This window comes from Equus caballus, chromosome 10 (genome assembly GCF_041296265.1).
Source record: "Equus caballus isolate H_3958 breed thoroughbred chromosome 10, TB-T2T, whole genome shotgun sequence".
NCBI lineage: Eukaryota > Metazoa > Chordata > Mammalia > Perissodactyla > Equidae > Equus > Equus caballus.
In genome coordinates this window covers 17064795-17083855 of record NC_091693.1, presented here as the reverse complement: position 1 = coordinate 17083855, position 19061 = coordinate 17064795, and the positions used below count along the sequence as shown (strand labels likewise).

At 55.1% G+C, this 19061-nt stretch overlaps 2 protein-coding genes, 1 long non-coding RNA gene and 1 other non-coding gene across 10 annotated transcripts in view; 2 read left to right on the top strand and 2 right to left on the bottom strand.

The window, feature by feature from the left end:
* The window catches only part of PPP5C (protein phosphatase 5 catalytic subunit), a 22321-nt gene extending 15347 nt beyond the window's left edge, over window positions 1–6974 (bottom strand). Inside the window, exons 1-2 of the mRNA XM_023649964.2 lie at window positions 6669–6974; window positions 500–741 (exon numbers count right to left, since the gene is read on the bottom strand). Coding sequence (XP_023505732.1) covers window positions 500–741; window positions 6669–6789 — 363 coding nt within the window. The 5' untranslated portion in view covers window positions 6790–6974. The remainder of the gene's footprint in view (window positions 1–499; window positions 742–6668) is intronic.
* LOC111775520 (U6 spliceosomal RNA) lies at window positions 59–164 on the top strand. Its single transcript, XR_002811227.1, has one exon. It is a non-coding gene; the product is annotated as a U6 spliceosomal RNA (small nuclear RNA).
* On the top strand, window positions 6890–19061 carry LOC111775223 (uncharacterized). 2 transcript variants are annotated; one of them, XR_011421918.1, is made up of 4 exons: window positions 6890–6964; window positions 9371–9455; window positions 13296–13796; window positions 17818–19061. It is a non-coding gene; the product is annotated as an uncharacterized lncRNA (long non-coding RNA). The 2 variants fall into 2 exon arrangements; XR_002810729.2 differs by lacking the exon at window positions 17818–19061 and adding an exon at window positions 14019–14782.
* HIF3A (hypoxia inducible factor 3 subunit alpha) overlaps window positions 8988–19061 on the bottom strand; it is a 28107-nt gene continuing 18033 nt past the window's right edge. For 2 of the 6 annotated variants that reach the window (XM_023649958.2, XM_023649957.2), the window contains 4 exons: window positions 17163–17434; window positions 15414–15531; window positions 14184–14265; window positions 8988–11893 (listed from right to left, as the gene is read on the bottom strand). In XM_023649958.2, coding sequence (XP_023505726.1) covers window positions 11796–11893; window positions 14184–14265; window positions 15414–15531; window positions 17163–17434 — 570 coding nt within the window. In that variant the 3' untranslated portion in view covers window positions 8988–11795. The remainder of the gene's footprint in view (window positions 11894–14183; window positions 14266–15413; window positions 15532–17162; window positions 17435–19061) is intronic. The other 4 variants (XM_070223069.1, XM_023649961.2, XM_023649959.2 and 1 more) reach the window with 3 other exon arrangements.

Below are 19061 nucleotides of genomic sequence, written 5' to 3'. Positions count from 1 at the left end.
CTGTGACCTCCACCAGGAGGGCTGTGTGACTCTTGTCCGCCACCAACAATCAGAACAGGCGCTCACCTCACAGCACTTACGTTAACACTGGAATGTTACGGAGAGGAGCAGCGTGGCCCCTGCACAAGGGTGACATGCCAACTCGTGAAGCGTTCCGTATTAAAAACTCATAATCAGAATCATAATCGTTAATTGTTCCACAACACTGACTACGTGCCGGGAGCTGTTCTAAATGCTTGGAAAGCAGAAACTCATTTACTCTTCCCCACTTCACAGAAGTGGGAGAGAAGGCACCGAGAGGCCAGGTAACTTGTCCAGGGTCACCAGGCGAGCGAAGGCAGAGCGGGGCTGTGAACCTGGGCGGTCTGCTAGAGGCCAGGCGCCTGAGGGCACCTGGCGGATGAGTGAGTGGTGAGTGAGTGCTGAGTGGCCTCCTCGCCCCCCAAGCCGCGCACGCTGAGGCCTCCCTCCCCTGCACCCCTCCCCGAGGCCCGCTCACCGTCTCGTAGTCGCGCAGGGCGGCCCGGAACTTGCCCAGGGCCATGTTGCTGGCGGCCCGGCGGTAGTAGCCCTTGATGTACTTCTTGTCGAGCTCGATGGCCCGCGTGGCGTCGGCCAGTGCGTAGCCGTAGCACTCGGTGCGCAGGTAGGCCAGGCTGCGGTTGCCATAGTAGATGGCGTTGTTGGGGTTCAGCTCGATGGCCTGGCTGTAGAACTTGATGGCGTTCTCGTAGTCCTTGGCTGCGGAGGAGGAGGAGGAGGAGGCGGTGTGAGGCAGGGCTGCCGCCCAGCAAGGGCCCTGGGCGGGGTACCGGCCCTGTCTCCCCGTGTACAGAGGGGAAACTGGGGTCCACGGCTGAGCTCAGAAATGTCCTCAGCCTGCCCCCTTCCCTGTCCCAAGCATCCCACCCTAGCTGAAATCACTTCCACCCACCCGTCACCCCAGACCCCAGCCGGGCAATGCTCCTTCCAGGACTTCAGGAGGGTCCTCCTGCGCCCTCCCCACGGCCTGAAGAGGACGGGTCCCTGAGTGCCAGAGCTGACAAGGGAGCCAGCAAATGTGAGCCTGCTCTGAGGCCCCTGGTCGTCCAGCTCTGGTCGTCCCCAAAGCAAGGAAAGCAGCACACAGAGGGCCTGGCAGAACAGGAGGTGGGGACGGAGAAGGGACATCAGCAGAGACCCGAGGAAAGTGACAACCAGACTGGAGGAAGAGCGTTCCCAACGGAAGGGACAGCAGATGCAAAGGCCCGGGGTGGGTGTGGGTGTGTGTGTCGTCTGCGCGTGCATGCATACGTGTGCGTGCTTGTGTTCCAGGACCAGTGAGAGGCTAGTGTAGCCGAGGCAGGGTGAGCTGGGGAGGGTGGGAGATGAGCACAGCGAGGCTGGCAGGACAGATCCCTCAGGCCCTGGCAGCCACAGCGGGGGCTGGACATTGATGTTCTAAATGTGACATCTGGCCAAGGGGAAAAGGCTGATCTTATGTGCACTGAGCTATGGCATGCCCTGCGCGTTACATCTTGACCCGTGGAATCCTCACATCTCCACGGCATCAGCATCGTCCGGAGCTCACTTTACGGACGGCTCCCGGAGGTCTTGTTCAAGGTCAAGCACCCAGTCTGCATCTGCAGAGTCAGGCTTGGACCCCTCGCCCGGGCCCATTCAACAGGCAGGAGACCACAGCTTGGAGGCTTACCCGAATCAGGGGTCCATGATGTGCCAGGTGGCATGTGGGGCCCTGGGTACACGAGTCCCTTCACTGAACCCTCACAACCCCGAGGATGGCTGCATGAGGCCCATTTCCCAGATGAGGGACTGAGGCTCAGAGGAGAAGCCCATGCTGAAGGTCAAGAGGCAAGTGGCAGGCGGGGATTCTGAGCCAGGCCAAGACCCTAACGCTCCCACTCTCCCCTCCAGCCAGGTGGCCTGTGGGCGGGAGCCCGGCACAGGGGCAGGCACAGACACAGGGGTAGGTGGCCTGGGCCCAAACCCTGGCTGGGTTACCCGCTGGGTGTCCTTGGGCAACTTACGTACCCTCTCTGGACTTGCGTTTCAGAGTCCTCCTAAGCCCCAGCCGAAACTGAGAATTCCTGCCCTAACCCCCACTTCAGCTTTCTCCAGAGCCGTCTGATACACCACGACTGTGTTTTGTCTCTTGCTTATAATGCATCTCCCCAGATTGAACCCGAGCCCCGGGAGGGCAGGGGCAGCCCTCTCTGAGGACACAGCAGCTCCCACCCAGCCGTGCCCTGCTGGGGCTCACAGTCCAGTGTGGGGGACACAGCTGTCCTCAGACAGTGAGGTCCAGACAGAGAGTCCTCCGAGTGTGGGGCTGGGGCAGCCCAGCAGGGATGCTGACGCTGGGACCTGGAGGATGAGGAAGGGTGAGGCAGCTGAAGGGAATGGAGAAAGAGGGTCCCAGGCCCCATGAACAGTCCCGCAGGAAGGAAGGAAGGAAGGAAGGAAGGAAGAGACAGACAGACACTAGAGAAAGGAGAAGCAGCCAGGTCCTGCGGAGACAGCCAGGAACAATGCAACAATCCCTCCTGCAGGCTAACATCTGGCAATCTTTCAAATGGCTCCTATGTCCCCTTCTTCAGGCAGCCCTCCGTGACCCCCTGGCTGGGGCAGGCACCCCTCTGGGCCGCTCCGGCCCCTGGGCTCCCCTATCCCAGCTCTGCCCACCCTGGGTTGTCACCGTTAGGTGATGGGCGTGTCCCCCCAGGACCGTGAGCCCTGGAGGGTAGGCTTAAGACTTCCTGGAAACAAGCAAGGGCAGAACCAGGCAGCCCAAGCCTGACCCACCCTCCCCGGAATGCCAGCGCCTTCGAGGACTCCCTCCCGCCACCTGGCTGTGTTCCAGAGCCCAGCTCGCCAGCTCTCCTGACGGGTGAGGTGTTACTCGAGTGGCAGTCTGGCACGGGGTGAGGAGCCTGGTGTCTCAGAGCCTGACATCCAGCCCTGCAGATCCCGACCATGGGACCTCGTGCAAACAGCCCCCGCTCCCTGGGGCTCTGCTTGCTCATCGGAAATGCGGGAATCACACTTGGCCCTGCCCCATGGGGGGACAGTTGTGAGGGTTATATGGACTCACGGATGAAATGCAGTTACAGCTGAGAACGTGATCAGCAGAGCAGACACTTGTAAAAGAAGTGAACTAATGACTATATGAAGGGAAGGGGAATGGAGCAGAGGAAATGGGAGGGGCCGGGACTTCACGCATCCACCCAACACACCACATCCCAGGCCCGCTCTACGTGTTTTAAAAAAACACAAGCACTTTTATTCCTCAAGACATTCCCCATTTCAGAGATGGGGAAACTGAGGCACAGAGAGGTTAAGTCATTTGTCCAGGGGTTGCACAGCAGGTAAAAGGAAGAAACAAGATTTGAACCCAGGCAGCCTGAGCTCTTAACCAAGTCTACAAACCCCGAGACCCGAGGCGGCCTTGGGGGTTAAACACACCTCCCCCATTTTACAGAAGGGCGATGAGAGGGGAGAGATGAGTGACATGGGGGACCAGGCTCTGCCCCCCAAGGCCCCTGGAATGGGCCTGAGCTCACAGAGGTGAGCGAGCCATGTTGGCGGGGGTAGGGATGGGGTTCTCTGAGCCCCCAGGGCCCCTCTCCCCTGACCCCAGGGCCAGGGTGGCTCGGGGTAAGGACTCTGACCGTAGGAGCCAAGCACGTGGGGAGGAAGGGGGATATCCGGGCGCTGCGCTCACACACTCTGACCTTGGGCAAGCGGTTTCACTTCTCGGAGCCTGGCTTCCTCTCTAAAACAAACAGCCGTGCGGTGCCGGGGAGGATGAAACAACGTGCTGTACCTGGCCACCACAGGGGCTCAATTACTCTGGGCTGTAATTATTCTTTTTATTGTTATTCCCACAGCCCCGGAGGCTGCGGCTCGTGCCTGCCCCGCCTGCCAGACAGCGAGGGGCCCAGACCAGGACCTCTGGCCACCTGCCCAGCCCCAGGGCTCCTCAGGGCTCCGATCCCAGGTCCTGGAGGGCAAGGGGCCCCTCCCAATGGCTGACTGTCCCCCAGAAGTCTCACCTCCCCTCAGCAGCAACCCCCCTACTTGCTGCTCCTCCAGAGCCCCCTTCCGCGCCAGCTGCCCGCTGGAGACCGGCCTTGTCCTGGACACCTCCTGACCCCTCGACCCCCACAGTCCAGCAGGCACCGTGTTCCGGCCAGTCAGCCTGCTGAGCAGCACTCAGAACCGTTCACTTCCATCCCTACAGCACCCCCTGCCCGGGTCTGCCCTTCATCCTCTGCTGCCCAGGGTCCTGCCCAGCCTCCTCCCAGTCTCCCAGCCGCCAGTCCTGCCCCTCCTGCGGGGTCTTCCTAAAGCACAAACTCGACCCTGTCCTTTCCCTGCTCAGCACCATCCGCGGCTCACCTGAGTCCTCAGGAGCCAGCTCAGCCTCCTCCTGCAGCCTCACCATTAACTCCTCCTGCCTCTCGCATCCCAGCCCCACTCACTTCCTGGGTGCCAGGCTCTGCTCCCCTCTGGGCCTTTGCCATCCTTGCTCTTGCTGCCTGAAGTCCCCTCCCCCTCTCCAGGGGGCCGCTCTCGTTTCCTCTCGGAGACATTTCTTGAGTCAGTTTCCGTCTCTCCAGCCTGGTCGGCAGCACCGCCACCTCCCCTCACCTGTCCCCCACTGCAGTCTCCTTCCTGGCCTCCGGTCTTGCCCTTGCGTCCAATCTCTGCAAGGCAGCTGGGGGATCTTTTTCAAACGCTAATCAGACTATGTTGCTCCTCTCCTAAAACCTTCCATGGCTCCCTATCTCCATCAGGATGACATCCACACTTCTCGACCCAGCCTCCAAGGCTCTACCACCAGCCTCACCTCTCACCAGGCCTACCTCCTCCTCGTTGCTCCAGCCTGACCACACCGTCCCACTCTTCGAATCCGTCTGTGCTCCCAGCAGAGGCCAACTCTCCACCAAGGCTCTAGACCCCTTCCACGCTGCCCTTCTCCAGGGCCTTGCTGCTGTACGTCTCCCCTCTCTCCTGTGGGGTCAATTCTCCCCTCTACTGGACGACACTCTTAGTCTTGTCCATCCTCAAAAGCAGCAGCCTCCCTCCCCCACTTCTCCGCTCCCCTTCCGAACCAGAACACTGGACATGCTGGTTGACACTTGCTGTCTCCACTTCCAGGCTTCCCGTCCACTCTCCAGGGCCCTCGTATCTGGCTACCACTCTCATCGTGCCCAGAAACAGCTCTGGCCAAGGCCACCAACAACACTCGTGGAGCCAAATCCAACGGTCAACGCTCAGGCCTTGCCTTGGCAGCCTCTGACCTGGGACACAGCCGCCTTGTCCTGGAAGCACTCTCTTCTCTCCTCTTTCCCGACACATTTCCTGATTTCCCTTCTACTTCACTGACCACCCCGCTCAGGCTCTTCCCCTTCTGTTCTAAACATCAGAATTCCTCCAGGTTCTGTCCTAGGCCCCTTCTCTTCCTAGATGACCTCATCCTCTCCCAGAGTGTTCCAGTCCATCCACAGGCTGATCATGCCCAAATTCCTCTCCTCGGAGCTCCAGACTGGCCCATCCATCTACTGCATGTCTCCTCCTGGAGAGCTGAGTAAAATTCAAACTAGTCTTTGCAATGCCTTATGAGACCCTACGTGATATGGCCCTTATCCTAAACTCATCTTGTATCAGTCTAAACAGTAACTCAACAGTAACTGCCAGTCTCCTATCATTTCCTGCCTCAGGGCCTTTGCACATGTGGCTCCACCCACCTGGAACACTCCTCCCCAATTCTTCTCAATGGAAATGTCTTCTCCTGTCTACTCTATCTCAAGCAGCCTCAGAGCCTTATTCTCTACTTCACACCCTGTTGGGGTTTTTTTTCAAAGCACTCATTACAACTTCTAAGTATTTTATCACTTATTTGTGACTTTACTCAACGTCTGATTCTCCTCCTGCTAAATTACACGCTGCTAAGGGCAGGGCTGCCACTGCCTCATTGGCTGCTGATAACCCCGGAGTCTCGCACAGGCCTTAGCACACAGCACGTGCTCCACAAACATGTTGAATGAATGAATGAATAGCTGCCCCCACGTCTTACTCTTTCCCAAGATGCTAAGTCATACTATTCTGGGGACTCCCCCACCTCTACCCTCAGGGCCTCCCACACATCCCTTCTCCGCGCGTAACCCTAAAGCTCCTACTTCCTTACCCTCCCATCTAATGATTTGTTCCCCACCCTCACGATTCCCTACTCTGTTGGGACAGCCCCCCGCAGCCTCCAGTCGGTGTCACCCACCCCAGGTCTCCCCACTTGGTAGTGCCACCACTCCCCCGCCCCGTGTCACCCCGTGGGAGCGCCCTCTCCAGCTCTCTCGGGGTCCCACACTCGGTAGGGTCCCCGTTCCCGGCCCCCTCCAGCCTCACAGTCGGTGGCGCCCTCTCCAGTCTCCCCACTTAGCAGCCCCCGCTCCGCACGCCACTTCGGACTATCCCCCCTTCTCTCTGGAGCCCCCGCTGTCGCCCCTCGGGAGCGCCATCCCGGGCGCCCCCCACGCCCGGGCACTTGGTGGCGCCCGCCCCGCGCCCGGGCCGCTGCCCCGCGTTGCCATGGTTCCGCGCGGGCCCCGGCAGCCCTGGCCCCGCGCCGCTCTCCGGCCTCCCTCGCCCCCTCTCCGGGCCGGGCGCACCTTTGAAGTAGTCGTTGGCCTGCGTCTTGAGCTCCTCCGCCCGCTTCAGAGCGCCATCAGCCGGGGGCTCGTCCCGCGGGGGCTCAGCACACTCAGTCCGCTCGCCCTCCGCCATCGCCATGCCGCAAAGCGACCCCCACCCTGGCAACCGCCGCCAGCGGCACCCGGCCGAATCGTCGCGAAGGAGCGCCGAGTGGCGCTGCCGCTGCTGCACAAGTGTCGTAAAGCGCGGGCCCGGAGGCGCCTTGGGCGCGCGTGCGCAGGGCGCTTTCTCCCGAGAGCGCGCGGAGGACAAGGTGACCAGGGGGCCCCCTAGAATGAGCCAATGGGGAAGGCAGGAAGGGGCGCGCGGGGGAAAAAGGCCCGGGGTGGCCCCGGCTCCCAGAGTTACCGTGTTCCGAGGATGCGGAAGTTTCTCGGGGTCTTCAAGTGGGATTCCCACGCCGTCTTCTCGGGTTGGTGGGTGGATGGTAGATGCCGCCGGTGGGTGTGGCTGTGCTGCCAGGCAGCTCCGTGCCCGACGAGGAACCGGAGCTGGGAGGCTGGCCTGCTGTCAGTTCCCCGTGTGACCTTGAGCAGATCTACCCCTGCTCCTCCAGAGCCTCAGTTACCCCTCTCTGAAGAATGGGTGGTTTCTCAAACCAACAGAATTCAGCTCCAACCTTGTGGAGCAATGTTTCTAGGATATGACCCGAAGGCGCCCTGGATCCCCTAGCCCGGAGCCAGGCTCAGAAGCTTGTTGCACCATCTCTCTCGCCTTCCTCACTCCCCAACTTTCCATGGCTCCTCAGTGCCCCTAGGAGGAAACCTAAGCTCTTCCTGATGACCTGGGAGACCAGGAATAGTCTGGCCTCGGGCCGCATCCCCAGATGCCCACACGCTGCACACCCTTCCAGACCATCCTTCCCCGGCCCTCAGCCGACCCTCGTGCGGAACGGCAGCCCCGAATCCTTCAAGGATCTGCCCTGGGTCCCCTCCTGGAAGCACAGGCTATCCCACCCCCAAACCTTCTCGGCCTGGCAGTCTGACCCCACCACCTCCGGCCACGGCCAAGTCACCCTGGAAGGCACAGAGTAGCATCGTCTACATTCTACGGCCCAAGACACTGAGATATGTAGAGGTCAATGCACTTACCCAAGGTCATACAGCAACAAAGTGGCCAAGCCAGCACTTGAACCCATCCCAGCTAAGACCTCTGCCCTTAATGCCTACTCTGCCGTCTCTGTAGGCTCCAGAGCCCACTTTGTGGGTTAGGTTTTTGAGATTTTGGGGGGTGGGGGGTGGGGGTGGGAGGGCTGCCATAATGGATTTGAATCCTAGATTTGAGTCCAGCTCAGCCCTTTCTTGCTGTGTGACCTTGGGCAAGTGACTGTCCTCTCTGAACCTCTGTTTCATCCTCTGTAAAATTGGGGATAATAACCGTGCTGTTGTATAGGATTAGAGGAGAGTTTGATAAGATCACATGAGTAAAGTGTTTGGCAGAAGGCTTAACACAGAGCAAGTACTTTTTATATTCACTCTATTATAGATACTCAGAGTGGGACAGAGTACCTAAAGCTGTGATTGGGTGGGGAGTCTCAGGAGCTTGTGGGAGGACCTCACCCAGCTGGGGCAGGGAAGACTTCCTGGAGGAGGGCACGTCTGAACCAAGATTTGAAGTATGAGTAGGAGATAATCAAGTGAGGAGAGGGAGGAAGGGAGAAAGGCATTTAAGGCAGAGGGAACAGCAAGTGCTAAGGCTTGAAAGTAGTTTTCTTCCTTTGAGAAGATTCCTACGTGGAACATGGGAGAGGGATTAGGGGGGTGATATATAGAGACGTGACAACAGGCACAGCCATCAGCACGTCAATCTGTAAACACGCAATCACTCTCTCCCACACACACACTCTAGTGCAGAGAATCATGTCACACAGACAGGCATCAGTACAGAATCATAGTGTCCAACAGTCCCACACATGTACACAGAATCACAACACCACAGACACACACAGCTACCAAAAAGAAAATAAACACCTCCCACACTCAGGAACACAGAAATCCAAAGAAACCAGAAGCACATAAGGCAGAATCATTTCACCCAGATAGTGACACACACATGTAGAAGGAATGACAAAGCCCCCCCCGCAAAACAGGTTCACAGAATTGTCCCCAAGACACACACACATACAGAATGACATCACCAGACACACAATGTTGCATAGACCCACATAGGAACACAGAATCACACACATACAGAATCACAAAGTGACGTGGACACTCAGTCACCCAGTGCCCCCACGCCCCCTGAAGCAAGCCCACAGATGAGTCAACACACAGAGGTCTGGTGCCCACCAAGGCGAGGTCTTTATGGTGGTACAGAGATTAGTGGGTTTCAGAGCCAGCGTGGCTGATCCAGTCCCTTCCCCTCCCCCAGCCTAGCACAGTTCCCTCCACTGAGGGCTCAGGTGACCCCCTGAGGGAGGGAGGGGTCAGACCCTTCTCCCCCCATAGCACCAATCTGGACAGGCCATCCCCTGACGAAACAGAGTGAGACGTGCCTTCCAGAAAGGGGGTGAATTGGGCTGAGAGAGGGAGGCCTTTTCCGTGGGAGACCAAGAGTAGCACCATCGTAGAAAGAGGGTTGGGGGGTAAGGGGGACTCATAGGTGGTGGCAGGGTACTGAGGAGTCCTGGCCTCTCTCCCACCCCATGATATGCATATAGGGCTGTGCGTGTACCTGTGCGGCTGGGGAAGTCTCCTGGATTGCAAGGGAGCCCCAGGTCCCCAGATACCTGGGGTAAAGTAAAGGTAAGTGCACATCTGGAGGGCTGAGATGGGGGTGGTTCTAGGACAGAGAAATGTTAGGGATGTAAGATTGAGAATAGAGAGGCTTGAGCATGAAGTCCATTAGCAAAGGAACCGGGAGGGCAGGGATTTCAAATGGGAAGACTTAAGACAGAGAGTAGGAATTGGGGCGAGGGGAGTAGGGTGAGAAGCCCAGAATAGAGTTAGGAGGGGGGGGTCCGGAATCAGGGAGTCAGAGGTCATAAGATTTGGAACCTGAGGAATCTACAGGACGAGGTCCAGATTCTAGAATCGGAAGCATTTGGAGGGTGCATTCTAGAACCAAAAGAATTTGGATCTGAAATCAGAGGCAGCTGGAGGCTGTGAGGTCTAGAACCAGAGGAATCTATAGAGTAAGGACTAGAGTTTGAAAAAGTGAAGCCAAGTTCTAGAACCAGAGGGATTTTGGAGTTGTAAGATCTAGAATCAGGAGTTGGAAGTTGTAAGGTCTAGAACCAGAGAAATTTATAAGGCAAAGTCTATAATCAGAAGGTGTTTGAAGGCTGAGTTCTAGACCCAGGGTAATTTGGAGTCAAGATCTGGAGTGAGGGGGAATTGAAGATTGTGAGGTTTAGAACCAAAGGAATTTATAGGATGAGGTATGGGATCAGAAGACATTTGAGGCCAAGTTCTATAACCAGAGGAAAAAAAGGAGAACATCAGATCTGGAATCAGAGGGTCCTAGAAATTGCAAGGTCTAACGGTTATGTAGTCTAGAACCAGTGAATGGTAGAGGTCATGAAGTCTAAAGCAAAAGAGAACTGGAGCATGGTATCTGGTTCTGGAAACACTGGTTATCAGATCAAGACATAAAACTCATTTTACTTCTTTTTGATGGGAAAAGCAAGCTTGAGTGTGGCACGCTGAAAAGGAACGAGCTGGGCATGATGAGGTTTAGAACCAAATTATTTAGAAATTAGGAAGTCTGAATATAGAAAAAAATGTATTACACATCAGGAAGACTAGAACCAACACAAAGCTTGGGGTTGTGGGGTGCAGAATCAGAGGAGATCGTTGGTGGTAAGATCTGGAATCAGCAGGAGTTGGAGCACGTGACATCTAGCACAAGGGAGATTTACAGGGAGAGGTCTAGAACCAGAGAAAGCCAGAGAGTAAGTTCTAGAACCAGAGGACTCTCGTGCTTGTAGGCTCTGGAACCTGAGGGAGTTGAAAGGTCTGGAACAGGAGAGAGCTGAAGATTGAAAGATCTGGAATCAGAGGAGTTTAGAGGATGCAATGTCTAAAACAGACCACATTGGAGGCTGTGCAGTCTAGAGCCAGAGAAGACTGGAGGTTGCATGGTCTAGAACCAGAGAAGGTCTCAAGCAGTGTACTCTAGAACCAGAGGGGGGCCAGAAATTGTATGGTCTAGAACAAGAAAAGGCTGGAGGTCCTCAGGTCTAGAACCAGAGGTGGTCAGAAGCAGAGTCTAGAACCAGAGGGGGTTGGAGGTCATGTGGTCTAGAACCGGAGAGGGTCAGAAGTTGTGTGGTCTAGAACTGGAGAAGGTTGGGGGTCGTGTGGTCTAGAACCGGAGAGGGTCAGAAGTTGTGTGGTCTAGAACTGGAGAAGGTTGGGGGTCGTGTGGTCTGGAAGAAGAGGAGGTTGGAGGCTACACCTGGAACAGGAAGACCACGAATGAAGTCAGTGTCCAGGCGAGGCTAGGGGAAGCAGAAGTCCAGAGCGGAGCAGGTAGGCAGAGCTGGGTAGTTGCTTGGGAGGCTGAGGGCTCAATGAGAAGTCGCTGGGGGTGCGGTCTAGCCCAGAGGCCCCCCACCATTGACACCTGAGGGCAGGGGAAGATCAGAGCACCACGTTCTTATGGACCCTAGGCAATTCATAGCAATGAAAAACTTATCATGAACACAACAAAAATAAAAATAATAGTAAAAGAAAGATGGATGGAAAGAAATGTGATTATGGTTGTCAGTACTCCCCAGAGCCCAGAAACACAGATCTGAACCCCAACCTCCCCCATCCCTAATTACCCAAAGTAAAGCCAAGAGAGCTGGAGAAAGGGATGAGGTAACCAGTACGGAGAACCCCAAGGGACGTCCTGAGAGCAGAAGGAGGAGGCCAGGGACCCCCTCCCAGAGGTCACTGAGCTGAGACCACCCCAGAGAGCCCCCAGACGGGCGGGGGCAGAGGGGTGGGGGCTGAGGTAGGCCCGAGGCGGGCGAGGGCCACTGAGAGCAGAGAGGGCAGCCCCCTCCTGGCGCCCCCATCCTGTGCGTTGGCTGCCGGCTTGGAGTGTGGTTGAGGTCCTTTCTGGGGAGGAGGAGGGCGATGGGAGGAGGGGCTGGCTCAGTCGGCCTGGGCCAAACCTGCCGCTGGCTGGAAGTGGCTCCTGGGCTGGGCGGTGTCCTCATCCTGGTAGAGAGAGAGCAGAGAGGGGCCCAGGCCTGTGGGGGGAGATGGAAGGTAAACCAGGGGAGAACGATCACCCCAACTTGTCTTCCCTTCCTGACAGTTAAAAGCGGGGGTGGTGAGGCCAGCAGGCCGGGATTCAAATAGCAGTGAAATCCCAGGCGAGTTCTGTTCTCTGCACCTCAGGTGTCCAGGGTGTTTAAGGCAAGAGGTAAGAATCCTGGAGCAGATGCTGCCTGAGTTGGAATCCAGGCTCTGCTATTTACTTGCTGTGTAACCTGGGGCAGGTGACTTCACCTCTCTGTGCCTTGGTGACCTCACCTGTAAAATGGGCTAACAACAGTACCTCCCTCCCAGGGCTGTTATGTGGAGTCGATGAGGGAATCCATGTAGAGTACTTTGAACAATAACTGGTACTGTGAGCGCTCAGTACATGAGCTGGAAAACAGGGGTACTTATACCCACCTCATTTATGAGAATTCACGCATTCTGTGTGCCAGGCACTGGGGACACGGCAGTGAACGGGACAGATGAGACTCCCTGCCCTCGTGGGGCTGACCTTCCAGTGACGGGATCAGTTAGGTCACGGACATAACACATTTGACACAAAGCTTGGCACAGAGTAAGTACTAGATAAATGTTAGCTCTTCATTTACAAATATGTACTGAGGACCTGCACTGTGCCCAGCCTCACAGTAGAGGACAGCCGTGACCAAGACAGGCCTGGCCCCTGCCCTCACAGGGCTCACACCCACAGGGAGAAGACGGCCAAAATCTGTCTTGAGCCAGTGACACAAATACGTATGTGAATATGGACTGTGATGAGTGTTATGAGCCAGCAGCTTAGGAAGTTAGGGAGGGCTTCAAGGAAGGAGTAGTATTTGATCTGAGATCTAAAGGATGCAGTAATTAGGCAAAGAATAGAGGGAAAAGCATTCCAGGCAGAGGGATCAGCATATGCAAAGGTCCTGAGGGAGCCTCCTCAAGCAAGATGACTTTGAAATCACCACAATGCCCTACAGAGGCCCTATGCAGTCTGCCCCTCACCTCTCACCCCTCTTCTCTCTGCTTCAGCCACACTGGCCTTGTTTTTCCCCAAAATAAGACAGATATGCTCCCACCTCAGGACCTCTGAACTCGCTGTTCCCTCTGCCTGGTATGCTCTTCCCCCAAAAACTGTCACGACTCACTCCCCCACTTCCTTCCGGTCTTTGCTCAAATGTCACCTTTTCAATGAAACCACCCCTGGTCATACTCTTTAAAACTGAAATCCCCAATCCCAGAGCTCCTTTTTCCTTTGCACACATTATTTTCCCCCTGGCAGCACTGATTTTCCTCTCTGGCACTCTTTATTTTGTTCGTTTCTCTGTTCCGGCCTGTCTCCCTCGCTAAAATGTCAGCTTCACGAGGGCGAGGATTTCTATGTTTTGTTCACAGTTGTGTCTCCAGCTCCTAGCTCCGTGCCTGGCACTCACTGCGTGTTCAATACATATTTGCTACACGGATGAAGGAAAGAATGAATCAAAAGGCAGTGACTGTGGCTGAAACAGGGTGTGAAGCCGTGTGATCTGAGATAAGGCAGTGGTCAGGCCCTGCAGAGACTTGAGTCCAAGGTGAGGAGCTTGATCTTTCTCCGAAGGGCCCTAGGGAGCCATGGCAGAGTTTTGAGCAGACGAAGACCAGGGTCAGATTTGAGCTTTGGAGAGACCCCTCTGGTTGACGCCTGGAGGTTTCAAGGGGAGCTATGGCTACGGACAGCTGTGCTGCAGATGATGAGAAGAACGCCAACAAGCACGGCCACTTGCCTCGCGCCCTCTGGAGGGGCCGTGGAACCGACATCGCCACAAGCACGGACATTGGTTGTTTATGACAAGCCACATCTTAAGCTAAGCTCTGCCTGTGCAGCATCTCCATGAGTCCTCAAAACATCTCCTTAAGGTAAGAGCTATTACCCAGGCCCCAGTCGACAGAGGGGGAAACTGAGGCTCCAGAAGCAGAAGCTAGCTGGCTAAGCCACGCAGCTGGGAATGACCCTGGCAGGACTGACTCCCAATTGGTTCAGGCTCCAGAGCGCAATCAGATGCCAAGGCTTGGCTTCCACCCCAAGGGGCAGCTTTGGCTAGCCCCTGCCTCCCTTGGAGTCTCTCTTTTCCACTACAGTGCCCCTGAGAGGAGAGACGGGCAGCCTCTTCCCACCAAGGTCACCTCCGGGCACTGACAATCCCCCACCACCTTCAGGATTGTTCCACTCCTCTCTCAACCATCCGAGGTACCTCCCAGGGGAGAGAGGGACCAGAGCCTCTGGAAACCCAGATTGCTACTCACCCAGGGGCTCATTCAGCTCCAGGAGATGGGTGCTGGGGTCCTGCTGGCTCCCTGGGGCCGGTCCTCCTGTCAGAAGGAAACTCTGCAGGACAGAAATGAAATCATCATCATCATCATCAATATCCAAGGAGGCAGGATGGTGCAGTGGTTAAGGACGCTGTGGGGTTCTAGCTGCTTCTCTGCTGGGTTGTTGTGGGTTGGAGGTGCCTCTCCACGGAGGGTTCCAGCTCTTACCGGGTGGACCTGCTCTGTCAAGGGTCCAGTATCCACCCCGGCCCTGTGCCTTCAGGCCACGCTCCCCGTGGTGCCAGCCCCAGGGCACTGCCCCAGCTCTTGTTGATTCCTACATGCTGCCCACACCTTGGCCAATGCTCCTGTTACTAAATCTCCTCAACATCCCATTGGAGCGTGCTGTTTTCCACCCAGACCCCAAATGAGACAGTTGCTTAACCTCTCATGTGTAAATGTGTATTATAATAATAATAATATTTCAAGAGTGGTTGTGGGGATTAAATAAATTAATCATGTGAGGCACCTCCTGCAATCAGTGTCTGACGCATGGCAGACACTCAATAAATACAAGTTGTTGACATTACCAACCACACGCCTCATGTTCGAACAGCCCTGTTCCGAGTGAGGAGCCAGGGTGCTGCCCTGGTTTGCTTTGTTTTTCTACCTCCATCTACCAACAGCCCGCTGAGGATCAGCTAAGGGCCCGCTTTCACTGGATCTCATGGCCATCCCGTGAAATGTGATTATCCCCACTTTCCAGATGAGGAAACTGAGGCTCAGTGTGGTGATGTCACCTGCCCAAGGTCTCATAGATAGTAGGTGGCAGACCTGGGACTTGAACCCAAGTCCTGCTGGCTCTAATGTCTGTACTCTTAACGCTACCCTAATAATCTAAGACCAGGACCTGTTCTAGGTTTGGGGTTGGGGGCGCTTCCCCGGAGCAGAGAAGATTCCTACAGATGCTGACCTTGTCATTTCTCCCCTTACCCTGATTGATGTTTCTTCCTAGCACTTACCACTGACTTACATATATTTGCAAAGCCCTTTCATACGCATCAGCTGAAGCGGCAGGTCAAGATCTTATCCCCAGCGGGACTATGACCGTCCGTCTGACCTTCAGGAAGCCCCTGCCTCCTCTTGTCATCCCATCTATACAACTGTAGGTTTAAGCCCGCTGGGTTCTGAGGGCCAGAGAATCCCACGAACCCCCATACATACCAGGCTGAGGGGAGGCAGCAGGAAGTTTTCGGGATCTGGGCTGGGGGATCGTTTTGGGGGTCTCACTCCCAGCAGCTCCATCCCCTCGGCCTCGTCCTCTGAGCTCTGGGCCAGGGCCCTGCAGGAAGACAGGCAAGAATGTGGAAACACAGCACACCTGGGCAGGTGTGGGCACCAGTATCAGAAATGATGAGCGTTCATTCACTCCCCCAAGCACCTATTTATTCCTTTACTTATACACCCACCAATCCATCCATCCACCCATCCATCCATCCTTCCATCCATCCACCCACACACCAATCCATCCATCCACCCACACACCAATCCATCCATCCACCCACTGATCCATTCATCCATCCATCCTTCCATCCACCCACACACCAATCCATCCATCCATCCACCCACAACCAATCCATCTATCCACCCATCGATCTATCCATCTATCCATCCATCCATCTACCCATCCACCAATCCATCTATCCACCCATTGATCCATCCATCCATCCATCCATCCACCAATCCATTCATCTACCAATCCATCCATCCACCCATCGATCTATCCATCCATCCATCCATCTACCCACCCACCAATCAATCTATCCACCCATTGATCCATCCATCCACCCATCCATCCACCAATCCATCTGTCCACCCATTGATCCATCCATCCACCCATCCATCCACCCATCCATCTGTCCACCCATTGATCCATCCATCCACCCATCCATCCACCAATCCATCTGTCCACCCATTGATCCATCCATCCACCCATCCATCCACCAATCCATCTGTCCATCCATTGATCCATCCATCCACCCATCCATCCATCCATCCATCCACTCACCAATCCATCCAGCCATCCATCAACCAATCTATCCATCCATATATACATCCATCCATTCATTCTCCATCCACCAATCCATCTTCCCATTCACCTGTCCAATGATCCATCACCCATTCACCCATCTATATAACCTTCATCCATCTATCCTTCCATTCATCCACCAATCTGTCCATCCACTACCCACCCACTCACCACCCATCCATCATCCATCCATCCACCTACCTACCTACTATAACTTCCTCTGTCCCTCAGTTAACAAGTCTTTATTAGGCACCCGCTGTATATCCAGCGCCAAGCCAGGAGCCTTGGGAAATACTGAGATGTGTCCATAAAGGCCTCATAAGGACAGTAAAGAGACCACTCTGGAGACTAACTGGGCACATGCCTGCAACTTGGAGAGCAAAAACTTGACTATTAATAATCTAATGTCTTTGGAAGGGGGACACGGGTCCTCTGAAATGACACGCAAAATTGTGTGTCTGTATGTGTGTGTGTAAATTTTCTTGGGAAAGAGCCCATAGCTTTCAACAGATTCTCAAAGGTGTCAGGAAACTTAGTTCTAAACAGTTCCTCTGACACTACGGCAATGTCCTCTTAACTACGACAAAAACTGTCACTGAGCCAGATATAAATATGTTCCAAAGGAGAGGGCCCTGGGTGACTGGCAGGATCTGGATAAACAATGAGAACAGTGGAGGGCACTCCAGCAGGAGGGCACAGCCTAGGCAAAAACATGGAGGTTGGAACAAATGTGGCATGTGCTGGCAACACTGCGGGCCTGGCTGGAGCAGAGGTCAGGGTAGGAGGAATGATGAAGGATGAGGCTGAAGAAGGAGACAGGAGCAAGATAGGGGGTCAGGGACCTTCTCTCCACTCCCTTGATATCCCCCTCTCCTGTGGCTCACCTCTTCCGAGCCCCAGCCATGGGGGAGGATGCGGAGGGGTTCCCACGGGACGGGCTAGAGCAGCTCAGCCGGGGGTCACTCCCCCAGCGGGGCAGGAGGGAAGGCTCAGGGGTTGGGGGCGACAGGCCGTGGAAGCTCCGGGCGCGGGGCCGGGGGACAGCCCCCGGAGGTCTGTGGTAGGCTCTGGGTAGCTGCTCGCTGGAGTTGAGCTGGAAGTCATCATCCATGGAGATGTAGGGGGCCAGCATCTCCAAATCCAGAGCATCGACGTCCTGCAGAGGGCAGGAGGGAGTTAAAAGTCTGAGCCTTGGCCTCAGGTGGCTGAGTTGCGTGTCTGACGTCAAGGGTCTGAGACCCAGTTTTCTCACTTGCAAAATGGGTAAAAGGGCTCTGTGGTTGCCACTTGCCTAGATGGCCCCCAAGGATCCTCACCTCTGGGTATTCGCACCCTAGCGTGGTCCCCTGCTACAGTGACTGGGACTGACTTGAAAAGTGTAAGATACTGAGGACATGATGGTGCGCGACTTGCAACATCAGGTTATAAAAGATACTGCGGCTTCCATTTTTGTCTCGCCCTCCCTCTCGGATCACTTGCTTTCGGGGAAGCCCTGTGGAGAGATCCACATGGCAAGCAACTGAGATCTCTTGCCAACAGCCAACTGAGTCATCTTGGAAGTGGATCCTCTGGTCCCCGGTCAAGCCTCCAGACGATTGCAACCCTGGATGACATCTTGAGTGCATCCTCATGAGAGACCCTGAGCAAAAGCCACCCAGCTAAGTGGCCCCCACTCCTGACCCTCAGAAGTTAGGTGAGGTAATATGTGTTGGTTGTTTTAATTGGCTAAGTGTTAGGGTAATTTCTTATCTGGAAATAGATAACAAATAAGATTTTGATACCGAGAATGGAGTGCTACCATGGCAAGAACCTAAAACATGAGAGTGGCTTTGGCACTGGGCAGCGGGTGAGGGCTGGAAGGACTTTGAAGAGGCTATCAGAGAAAAGCCTAGGTTGCCTTGGCTTGCCAAACTATTTGTCAACATCTGAACCATGAGCCTGCCAGTGAGGGCTTAAAAAGATGTCAGGAACATGTTATTGGAAACCAGAGGAAAGGGCATTTCTGTTGTGTAGTGGCTGAAAGTTTAGCAACACTGTCACCTGTAGTTTTGTGGAAAGTAGAAAATGTAACTAGTGGACTGAGTGATCTAGCTAAGGAGGTTTCCAGCCAGAGTGTTGAAGGGGCTGCTTGGTTTCTTCTTGCTACGTTGGAGTAAGAGGCAAGAGGAGAGAGAAGCTAAAGGAAGAAAGGTTAAACGTGAAGGAGCTGGGACCTGAAGGTCTTGAAAATTCTCAACCTCCCTGTGTCTCTAAGAATTAATTTTACCCGAAAAGAGGTTCAGCCTTTGTCCTGGCTCCTGGGAGGTACCCCCTGAACCTTGGAATTTCCTGAGTGACAGTTGTGTCTTGGCTACTCATGGTGGGCCCCTTGGACCACACCTCATAGTGTATGCTAACAAGATGACTCAGGATGAGGCTGGTCATGCCAGAAAGGCCAACCAAGTTGGGGCTTTGGGTCGTGTGAAATCAGCTGCCCTCCAAGGAAAGTGTGTGTGTTGGGGGAGATGGAGATGAGATCGAGTTCACTACATGGGCCATGACTCAAGCAATCATGCCTACATAATGAAACCTCAAGAAGAACTCTGGACACCAAAGCATGGGTGAGGCTTCCCAGAGTGGCCATACTCCCTGTGCATGTTGTCACCTGTCAACCCCGGGAGAGTAACACGTATCTGGGGACATGAAAGCTTGGCATTTGGGACTCTCCTAGTCCCAGATTCCACCCCATGCATCTCTTCCTTTGGCTGTAATATTCTTTTGTTATAATAAAACTGTAATCATAA